General features: G+C 39.2%; 1 protein-coding gene across 1 annotated transcript in view; it reads right to left on the minus strand.

Moving 5' to 3' along the window:
- Nucleotides 1-391: 391 nt before the first annotated feature.
- IQGAP1 (IQ motif containing GTPase activating protein 1) overlaps nucleotides 392-11,796 on the minus strand; it is a 102,778-nt gene continuing 91,373 nt past the window's right edge. The window contains exons 35-38 of the mRNA XM_082647207.1: nucleotides 10,656-10,822; nucleotides 8,657-8,779; nucleotides 4,888-4,996; nucleotides 392-2,713 (exon numbers count right to left, since the gene is read on the minus strand). Coding sequence (XP_082503333.1) covers nucleotides 2,600-2,713; nucleotides 4,888-4,996; nucleotides 8,657-8,779; nucleotides 10,656-10,822 — 513 coding nt within the window. The 3' untranslated portion in view covers nucleotides 392-2,599. The remainder of the gene's footprint in view (nucleotides 2,714-4,887; nucleotides 4,997-8,656; nucleotides 8,780-10,655; nucleotides 10,823-11,796) is intronic.

Here is an 11,796-nt window from a genome sequence, read left to right on the forward strand (position 1 = left end):
ACACACTATGACCTAGGGTGCTACTGTCATAAAACATTTAATGCTGCTGTAATTTGAAACTTCCAGCCATTAGCTGACATTGAAGTGTCCACCAATAATGATTAAAAACAATTTTGGATTATTAAAAAAAAAACTAAGTGACATTATGTTAGTTCTCCACCTCCCCCCAACCCCCGCCCCAGTTCTTTTTATGTGGAGGCTACTTCAAGCATTTTACATTTAAGAAGGCTAAACTCACAAGTTAAAAATTGCTTTGAGATAGCTGACTTGCGTTTGTTCGTTCAAAAAGACTATGAAGGGGTTGTTTTTGTTGTGGTTTTCAATTATTAAATCTCACTCTAGTTAACACTGTTTTGCAGGAACTGCTAACAATGACACTGAGAAAAAGAAACACAAAAAAGAACAAATGGCCTTTTATTTCATACAAAGATACAAAGGAAATTGTGTACGGCAACAATCTGATGGGCAGTCCAAATTCTTGAGGGAGGAAATTCATGGTAAATGTCACGATGGCTGGTTGAAGAGAACGTCAAAGAAGGAGAGAGTTGAGACAGAGATTGCTATAGCTAATAAATTAAAATAAGAGCTACAAGGTTTCAATGCCATGACTTGAGCTCGTCTGGGCATCCTCAACACTGTTAACACGGTTAATTCTACATAGTTACCATCAAACTTCTTGAAGTGTATTTTGTGCTATTTTGCATTAGAAGTTGTGTTAAGGGAACTATATCCTTACAAATAATTGAAACATCATATTTTGTTAAAGGAGTTGTGAACTTTGCTCACTGTCTGTCATGGATGTGGCCTTTGGGGCATGACATGCATTTGGGATGAGTATCATCTTTTAAGGTAAAAGGGTTGACAATTTGGTTGGTCCCAGTTTTTGAGGCAATGCTACTTATATAACATCTTCTTTTAATCTGAGGAAAATATTTACTAAAAAATTGTCTTCCAAAATACAACAAAAAACAAGGTGAAGGTAGTGGAGACTCCTTCCGTGGCACTCCACACCTCACCTCTTCACCTGCCTGTGGGCTGCCTGGAGTGTGTAGACTCCTACAACTATTACATTTGCACCCGTGGACCTGACTGAGTAAACAGTCCGTCATGAAATCCACATTTCCAACATTTACATTTGTAATTGGGACACATCACATGATTTGTTATTAATGAAACAGTTTATTGGCTTTAAATATACATCAGTAAATTTTTAAATGTTAGTTTACGTTTTACGATAAAAGAATACTGAACCAAAACATCAGAGAAAATAGAGGCTCAGTAGCATGATTTCAATATATTTTCCTGAATAAAAAGATTTTTTTTAAAAGCATATGACTTAATCTAAGAATGAAAGCTTCTTAAGCTCAATGTTTAGAATTGGATTGTTTGTGATTAAATTAAAAAACTGGAGTTCATAAAATAAAGGCACAGTGTGGGCAGCATGAGAAAAGAAAAAGAAATAGGGAAAAATAGATTTTAATATCAAGTATAACATCAGTTGGCTGGTTTTGTTTGTTTTTGTTTCAGTCTATTTAAGGCAAGATTATCTCTCTGCAACCCTGCAGATAAATCCTAGTGTTTTAGCTATAAGAAAGTTTTAAGAGTTCAGATATACAGATAAGCCAATTAAAAAAAAACCCTTTTCTTACAGTATTCTAAAGGCTTTTGAAGCATTATATAAATCTTTAAAATTCCTATCACCCACATTTTAAGAAATAAATCTACACTTTAATAAGACACTCTTAAGATATAAAACAGTTTTGAAAACAATTACATTCTACGCTAGGGCTTACCCATTCCTTTGCCACAGGGACAGAGTGGACTGTCTGAATCTAGTCAATCTCTGCACTAACACAAATGAGCAGGCGCTCAGACCATTCCGAATTTACCTAAATAGCTTAATTTTATCAGTGGGACTCTCCCATCCACTGAGGAGAGAACTGCCCAAATTTAATGGTGAAACTTAAAAACAATATCCCCCTCTTTCTAGCAATGCTTCCTTTGAACACAGAACAGTGACTTCTATTAGCTCCCGCCCATAAAGGAAAACAGAATGGAAGAGAACCAATGACTCCCCGTATCCTTCCATTCTACGGATGAGACAGAAATATAAGGAACTTTACTTTTAAATGACAACCTAATAACTATGGATAACCTGACATTTTAATTATGTGTCTTATATGTATGCATGTTATCGGTGCTAAGAGCTTCCACTTCTAAATAACAAGAATTCAAATCCCACCATCCCTATTGCTAATTGAAACAAACACGAAAGCTTACAATATAGTAATGCAACCTCTAAGACTGTAACAACATGAGAGATTTCAGGGGAGTTCTCACTCTTTCCTAAGGGACAGAAGAAAATGCAGGAATAAGAAGGGTCAGACTAAGCCTGAAATACAATTTCCCTACGAACAAGGGGCAACAAATAAATGTCCCATTGAGCAGGAGGGGTTAAACATGTGGCACTGGGGGTGTATCAGATTGAGGCAATGGTGTGGGCTGGGTGTTTGCTTCCTATGAGTAGAGGAGCACCCCTAGAAAGGTAGCCGAGAGGTACTTCTTTCTTCATCCTTCTGGGCTGGCAGCAAATGATCAATTACTTCCCGTAGAACTTTTTGTTGAGAAGGAAGATCAGGAGGTTGACATTTACCTTCGCTCTATCAAATAATTTCATGACTGCGACGCCTTCATACTGTAGTTGCAGCAGGTCCTGTTCAAAAAATCATTCTGACAGTTAATCAGGTCTGTGGAACAAGAAAAGGAAGGACACAATGTAGGGAGGGATCCAGAAGGAATGAGGCATGCCTTGTGTGCCAGGTATGAACCGGGGTGAGAAACAAGTCCCCAACTATGGAACTGCCTGCCCGCAGCCTAGTTCTTCTACGTGATGTGTCACCTGGAGAAGGTGATGGCATTTCAATCCGTGACGAAATATACTAACAACTGAAAACAAGATAAGGCCAGTAATGTCTCAACACCATCTACTAGAGTCTTAATTTCTATTTCAAATGACAAAGCTTTTATACCCTGAACGCAAGGGGAAAGAGAGGACTAAATGTTTTTTATGTGTTTACTACGTGTTCCACAACGTAGAAGCACGTTAGATAGTGTCTTTTCAAGTCCTGTCAAAAATCCTACCAGGTATGATTATCTCAAATTTAAAGATGAGGCTTCTGAGGCTCAGAGATGTTAAATGACCTGCCCGACAGTACAGAGCTGGATGTGGTGAATCTGGATCTGACTGCAAAGCCCCTGCTTTCCCCACTACCCTCCACTGTCCAGAACAAATTGAGGAAATCTGAGTGGTCGCACCCCTAAACTTTGGAAGAGTGGTGATGACAAAGCAAGAGTCAAAGGGCTTGAAGGGATCCCGAAAGTTCAACCAATTCATCTTTTGGAAAAATCTTAGCAGCTCTATGAGGACGAGGACCCTGGTGCATCACCTGCACCTAACATAATACCTTGCACCTGGCAGTCATTCTGCACTTAATGAATTTGTGCATGGAGGAATACACTACCTGAGGCAGACTGGGCGGCCTACATGAACTTGGTGAAACTGAGGGAATAATAGGATCTTTTCTGTGTAAGGACTTGAGTTAGCTATGTGCATCACAAAATCATTTCACATCTGTACAGTCAATGTGTTTTGAGGGTCAACTGGTCACTAAGAAGGAAACAAAGAAACACTACCTGTCCTTAAGGAGTCTGCAGTTTGGAAGTTAAGAGGAAAATAAGTCAATGCCTGTGGTGAACAGGGGTTGTCTCTACAGGTTATGGAAGTGAAGGAGAAAAAAACTGTGGCTTTGCTGGTGGGGCAAGCTTTAGGGGTTGTAACAACGTGAAAGTCCTCAATAAATGATGGAAGAATAAGGGGTTGGGAGGGAGAGCCCCCATTTAAGGGAGATCAATGTGTGCAAGAGCCCAAAGGCACGTTCAGAGAAAGGCCCCTGCCCAGCTTCATGGAGTGCAGCCCTGTGTGGGTACCAACAGTGAAGCACTGTGTTCATAAAACTAACAGAGGCTGGACATTACCTAGGAATCCTTCTGATGCACTGACATTTTTCGATGCAATAGAGAGAGAGAGATTTCAAAATAAAAATTAGGGACAGTTATGTTACAAAATGATTCACTGCAGAATTCTTTTTGAATTTAAAATGGGATTCGGATGAATTCCCTGGTGGTCCAGCATTTAAGACTCCGTGCTTTAACTGCCAAGGGCCTGGGTTCGATCCCTGGTTGGGGAACTAAGATCCCACAAGCCATGCGGCATGGCAAGAAAAAAAATATCATGTTGCATAATAGTTTCAGATTGGAAATCCAGGTCCATCAGTTCTTTTTTCATTCTGATGTAGCTCACGCTGTTGTTTGTTATTCGGTCTGTGATCCCTATTTATTAAGTCAGATTCCAGTAAAAAGTTGTTTTCTCTTAAAAAAAAAAATCCTCAAAAAATATATAAATAAATAAAATGGGATTCAGTTTTACAAAGATGCAATTTACACACATCTTGTCAGAAGTACACCTTTAAGCCCCTATATCAAACCAAAATGAGAGGGGAAAAAATATATAAGATTTCAAGCTACTGAGAAGGTTTATAATTTTGTACTGTCAAGATATGTACCTAAGCATTTTGTTCAAGCCCGAGGTATAAGCTCAATTTAGTGGCAACCTTAAGTGTAAGCTTCAGATATGCTTTCTGAAGATTTACACACCTGCAAAAGCTCTCCAGCCTGTACCGCTCAAATTAGACACACAAAACTCCTCAGCTCACTCACTGCTGACTGTGGGCAGCTTTCCCCACATGGGTCTCCTTTTCAGCCATTCTCCTGACAAGAACACAACTACCTCACACCCAAGGTTTTCGGTTTTACCTGGTGCAAACCCACCTGATAATGTAACATAAACGTCTCCATCTGAACTCCCATGAATTTGGCTTTCACTTCAAAGTCTCCAACTTCTTCTGTTGGACTGATTTCAAAGATAACATTTTTAAACCTGTTGGAACACAACATCGTAAGGGTATGATTTCCGTGTTCTCATGTAAAAATATTCTGTGAAATGCAGAAAGGAGATGAATAAAGTCTTCAAGAGTGAAAAGGCATACAAAATAAAGGTGCAAAGTACTTCTGCAGGTGAAGCAGTGTGGGATTGCTACTCTCAGTACCATCTACTTTGGGATCTGGAGAGAAGGGTGGCAGCCTCTCCTGGCAGCATGTGCTTTCCACTGGAAGAGGAACCACTGAGGAAGGCCACAAATGGCCTCTGAAGGGATGATGTCAGGAATCATGTTGGCCTTCCATGTGGCCACTGCTGAAACCTAATGATAAAAGGAGAATCAAGAGGAAATTGGGGGCTTCCCTGGTGGTGCAGTGGTTATGAATCCACTTGCAGGGGACATGGGTTCGAGCCCTGGTCTGGGAAGATCCCACATGTCGTGGAGCAACTAAGCCCGTGCACCACAACTACTGAGCCTGTGTGCCACAACTACTGAAGCCCGCTCACCTAGAGCCCGTGCTCTGCAACAAGAGAAGCCACTGCAATGAGAAGCCCGCACACCGCAATGAAGAGTAGCCCTGCTTGCCACAACTAGAGAAAGCCCACGCGCACAGCAACAAAGACCCGATGCAGCCCAAAAAAAAAAAAAAAAGTAAATAAATGAGAACTAATTATGTTCTGCAAGTAAAATGTTTAAAAAAATAAAGAGGACATTGGGCTAGAAGGAGGAGGAAAAGATGCATGTTTGAATCCATGCATGTCTGAGGACTGGAAGAGGTAAGTAAACAAAAGGCGGGGGGGGGGGTGGAGTGAGGATGGTCAGAATGAAAAGAACCAAGAGAGGAGGTTTTCTGAAAGGAGTAGGTGCTACAGAATAAACCTACTGAGTACCATCAAATATAAACTACTATTACTGAAAATATTTAGGGTATCACTCACTCTGGACACCTTACATGCCCAGAAGTTTTAATACACCAGAAGGTGGGAGTATGCTGTTCCCCAGGTGATCAAAGTGTGTCACCCCAGATTTCCAGAACTCAACTACAGAGCAAACTGATCTATTGTGAACAGCGCTGAGAACCATGAAGGATGCAAGAGGGCCACTAAGAAGCTAAACGAGAGGTTACAAAATCCATGTACTAAAACGCATTTTACTCAATAGGAGACCCTTTATAAAGATGTTTATTTTATGTGATAAATAATTTTATTTTAACTGGTTTGGTTTGTCATCTGTTTCCTAAGCCCATGGTAGCAAATTAAAAAGAAGAGTCAAATAACAGTAGGCACTTGAACAGTAGTGGCAAATAATGACAAAAAAGAAGGGAGGAGATGATAAATTATAAAACAGATTTGAAAAATGGCATAAAGTGGTCAACTAAAAAAAAACCTCAAAAGACCAAGGTCCCCAATTGAAAAAATGATCAGAGAAAACATAGATAATAAGCCCTGTTTAAACACACACACACAGGGACTTCCCTGGTGGTCCAGTGGTAAAGAATCTACCTTCCAATGCAGCGGATTCGATCCTTGGTCGGGGAACTAAGATCCCATATGCTGCAGGGCAACCAAGCCCGCGTGCCGCAAACTACAGAGCCCATGCACTCTAGAGCCCCTGCGCCACATCTAGGGAAAGAAAACCCGCATGCCACTGCTAGAGAGAAGCCCCCACGCTGCAACTAGAGAGAAGCCCTCGCGCCACAACGAAGAGCCCACACGCAGCAACGCAAGATCCCGTGTGCCACAACTAAGACCCAACACAGCCAAAAATAAATAAAATAAATATTAAAAAACAAATAAACACACACTAAAAAACTCAACCAGAATTCTAAAAATGCTACCTTTTAATCTATTAATTCAAAAATATCAAAAACTGTTTTATTACTCAATGATGGCAAAGAAGTAGTGAGGTAAGTAAGCACTTTCATACACATTTTAGACACTGCTAGAAAATATATATATGAATTAAAAAATTTTTTCAACTGCTATGGAAAACAGTTCCTAAAAAAATTAAAAATAGAATTATCATATGATCCAGCAATCCCACTTCTGGGTATACATCAGAAAGAACTGAAAGCAGGGTCTCAAAGAGGTATTTATACTTCCATGTTCATTGTAACATTATTCATAATAGCAGAAAGTGGAAGGAACCCAAATGTCCATCAATGGATGAATGAATAAGCAAAATGTAGTACATGTACACAGTGGAAAACTATTCAGCCTTGAAAAGGAAGGAAATCTGTCACAGGTTACAACATGCATGAACCCTGAGGACATCATGCTAAGTGAAGGAAGCCAGACACAAAAAGACAAGCATTGTATGATCCCACTTATATGAAGCACCTAGGGAGTCAAATTCATAGAAACAGAGAGGAGAATGCTGGTTGCCCGGGGCTGGGGGGGAAGGGGAAATGGGGAGTTGTTATTTAATGGGTATAGTTTCAGTTTTATAAGATGAAAAGGTTCTGGATTGCACAACAATGTGAATATGCTTAACACTACTGAACTGTACAATTAAAAAATAGTTAAGATGGTAAATTTTATGTTTTGTGTTTTTTACAATATAAAAATATTTTTATACTCTGACCAAAAATTACATTTTTAGGCATCTATGATACAAAAAAAAATCATAATAATCTGAGGCAGAATCAAAGATGTACATATAAAGGTGTTATCACATTTGTAATAATGTAAAAAGTAAAATCAACTTAAAATGTTCTACAACAGGTAAATGGCTAAATTAAAACTACAATATGGAATATTATGTGGTCATTAAAAAGGATACTTTCAAACTATGTGAAAAATGCTCACAATGTTATGAGGAAAAAGCTGGATACATGACTATAAACAGTATCATCCCAATTTATGTTAAAAAAAAGTAGGAAGGTAAGTAAGTAATCATAGATAATCTTTATGTGAATAGAGGCACAGAAGAAAATATACTAAAATGATTTCAGTGGCTATCTTTGGCTTGTTGGAGTATAGGTGCTTTTTCTTTTTCTTTATGCTTTACCACATTTTCAAAGTTCAACAGTGAATACATATTATTTTAGAATCAGAAAAATATAAAAGTTTTTTGAAGCAAAATTAAAAAAAAAATTTAAACAGACACAGTAACAGAAAGCTCAGCTGCCTGAGATCACAGGGTTGACTGAGCAGGTACTCAATAAAATGCTTGTTAATGGCAGCTGGGCCAGGACCTGAGGGAGGATGGTCAGGTCAGGTCAGGTCCATGAACCACATGTAAAGCAAGCTGGTGCTTCCCAGAAAAGAAGATGAGGGTAAGCCCCTGGTTCATGCCTCAAGTGGAATAAAGTACACTCCTCTTCTTGTTATTCTTTATTTATCCTTGGTTTGGGCACAGAAAAAAAAAAAATGGAAGGAATGACTTCCTGCTTTAAAGAGGAAAAGTAGGATGTCCTAAGACAAATGTTCCACAAACAAGGAAAAGAAATACCTCTCTTCTATGACAGGCAAATTAACTCTGAGTATTAGGTCAAATTCTGTACATAATTAATTAATTACTTATTTTAATTAATCAACTATAAACACATATAAAATATAAAAATGATTATCCAGATAAGAGAAATAAAGTCAATAAGATAAAGATATGACAAATAAAAAAATCAACATATAAAACAAAGTTAAAAAGCAAATACTCACTGATTCACTTGCAGGTCCTCAATTTCCAGAAGAACTCCTTTTTCATGTAGTCTTGCTGCCGTGTATTTTAGAGAAATCTTTTTGCTTTTCTTTCCTTTCATTTCCCTAGGCTTTTTGGAGACCCTGTAAAAATCACATTATGTCATTTTCTATAGGTAACTATCTACTATGAATCTTTGTTGGTAACTCAAGGATATGAGGTCAGAAAACAAACTTCCCATACACAAGCGTTAAGTAACAAACCAATTCTAAAATGGCAAATAAATGCTAGGATTCGCCTAAGCAATATCTCTGCAAAACAGGGAAACATTACTAAATTGCTTTTGCCTTTGATTTAAACTATACATTTGAGAACACAGGATGAATTTGACAGTGTCTGAATCCTTCTGTGTCCCTCTCAGAACCTAAGCACCTAAAGTAAGTGTGAGGGCTTCTAATGCCAGCCTGAGGGAACTGTACTGAACCCCAAGGGAGTCACTCTAAGTCCCTTGGCTGTGCAGAGAAAAAATAAAAATAGTTTAGAATACGAAATTTTTAAAAGCATTTAAGCCAGCATAGCAATTACAGAGGAATGGGAGCAAGGAAAAAGAAACAGATGTCAGAAGGCTGTTGGGATAATCAAGGCGAGAAATGGTAAGAAGAGTAAGCAAAGGAAGAATACAGATGAATGAGAATGGTATCTGGGACTCTCAAGGGAAGGGTCTCAAGAACTGGGGCAGAAGAGCTGGTAGTTGTGTAAAAGGTAATAAATCCCTATGGCTGGCAACTGAAATATCTATCAAAATCACAACTGCACAAAAATCTTAACCCAGCAATTACATTTCTAGAAATCTGTCTTCAAAAACATGCCTACAGGGGCTTCCCTGGTGGCACAGTGGTTGAGAGTCCGCCTGCCGATGCAGGGGACACGGGTTCGTGCCCCGGTCCGGGAGGATCCCACATGCCGCAGAGTGGCTGGGTCCGTGGGCCATGGCCGCTGGGCCTGCGCGTCCGGAGCCTGTGCTCCACAACGGGAGAGGCCACAACAGTGAGAGGCCCGCGTACCGAAGGAAAAAAAAAAAAAAAAAAGGAACCAGGGATGCTTGGAGAAATAGCTAATTCCAAGCCCAGGGAGGGAAAAGTACAAATTGAACCAGAAACATCTTGTGCCACAAAGTCAAGAAGGGCTCAAAGAATGATGGGGACATTTCAAAAGGACACAGGCACCAACTCTGCAAGATGGGTTAGGTGGACCTGATTTTCACCACTTCACAACAGCCCTGCCTCACTCCATGAAGCCTTCAGGGAGGAAGAGGAAAAGCACAGACACAAGAGTAAGCAAGCTATAGAGAGGGGAAGCTGATGTGGCAAAATGTTAAGTACAAGTGAATCTAGGTGAAAGGTATATATGGGTGTTTATTGTTCTATTCACTGAAACTTTCTGGGGTTTCAAAATTCTCAAAATGAAAAGTGTGGAGTAAATAATAAACTAACCCTTCTAATAAGCAGAACCTGTGCTTAATCACGTCGCCTCTCTGGATTTTCAATTTCCCTCCCTATAAAATGGGCAGGCTGAATGGTTTGTGGCCAGCAACAAGGAGGCTGCATCAGATCTTCCTTGGCAGCTAAAAAAAAATCATGGTCTGGGAGCCTGTGTCCAGGAGGTGTAGAGGCCAGGGAATCTAATTGTTTATGATGTTCCTTAAGTGATTTTTGAGGCACAACCTGGTTTGGGGGCCACTAAATGATCCCTTTCCTAGATTCTTTAATTTCTAGAGCCAAGAAGATATTTTGGAACACAGGATGCTTAGAAATAGGCATCCTTGAAATCCTCCACATTATTTATTTACACCATACCATAACAAATGGGACTAGGAAATTACACAAACAATGAGAAGAAAAATAAAGGACTATTGCAATAAATAGATCCAGTGTGTTGTAAATAAAATTTTCCTATGTCACTTCAGTTGCCTCTACTTCTTTTTCCCCTAACATTGACTCTTCAAAATAAAATACTCACTTGCCCTTGCTGGCTAAGTTATCCAAGCAGGTTTTGATGTAGCTTTTATAGTAGTCCACCTGCTCTCCATAAAAGGTGGCCTTAGAGTTCAGAGCAGCGTATGTCTGCTGCAGTTTCACCAGTTCAGCCTTTCTCCTCTGTCGGTATCTCCGCTGATTCCGAATATCCTGAGACATAATTATTAAAATTACAGAAATAATATCATGTGCTTCTTGAATCATTAACACTAGAACCCAGCAGCGCTTAACTTTGCCTTGCTTGACCACACATTTTTAATAGACAGCAATTCTTTTTTTCTTACTCACCTCGAAATTTTTTAAAGATTTTTGCCCATATATCTGGAGAAAACCATAATTCAAAAAGACACGTGCACCCCAATGTTCACTGTAGCACTGTCTACAATAGACAGGACATGGAAGCAACCCAGATGTCCATCAACAGAGGAATGGATAAAAAAGATGTGGCACATATATACAATGGAACACCACTCACCCATAAAAAAGAACGAAATAATGCCACCTGCAGCAACATGGATGGACTTAGAGACCATCATACTAAGTGAAGTAAGTCAGACATAGAAAAGCAAACATCATATGATATTGCTTATATGTGGTATCTAAAAATGTTAGCAATTTTATGTTCAAAAATTAACAAAGAAATTCAGATCTCATCAATTTTTTTCCCCATTTCTATTTAATGAGGCAGGGAAATGTGTTACTTTTACAGACCTCCACATTCTCATAATTGACTTGCAAAGCTGGTTTAAACCTCTTAAATATGTTGTTAGGAGAGGGAGAAAAAGATAACTTTAATATAACAATTACCAAGCTTGCAGTTGTGCATGGTGTGATTTTAGGGCGACAGCAGAGAATGCCTAAACTTCTCAGCCTGCGCCAGAGCCCCTTACTTGAGAAGATTCACACAAATCAAGATTTGATGATCAACTTGATGTTAATTTATATTTCACAGTAATCATTAAAAAGATCTGGAGGAATTCTTTAAGGCCAAAGACAAACTGAGACATAGGAAGCTCTAATTAAGGTTTTCTCCCTACTAATTTAATTTAGGCCATGGAATAAGCCATCAAAGGGCAGGCTAGGACCTCATGTTGGAAGAGTCAGAAACGATTCCCCAGAAGAGA

Source organism: Grampus griseus (assembly GCF_964374135.1).
Source record: "Grampus griseus genome assembly, chromosome: 2".
NCBI classification, from domain to species: Eukaryota; Metazoa; Chordata; class Mammalia; order Artiodactyla; family Delphinidae; genus Grampus; species Grampus griseus.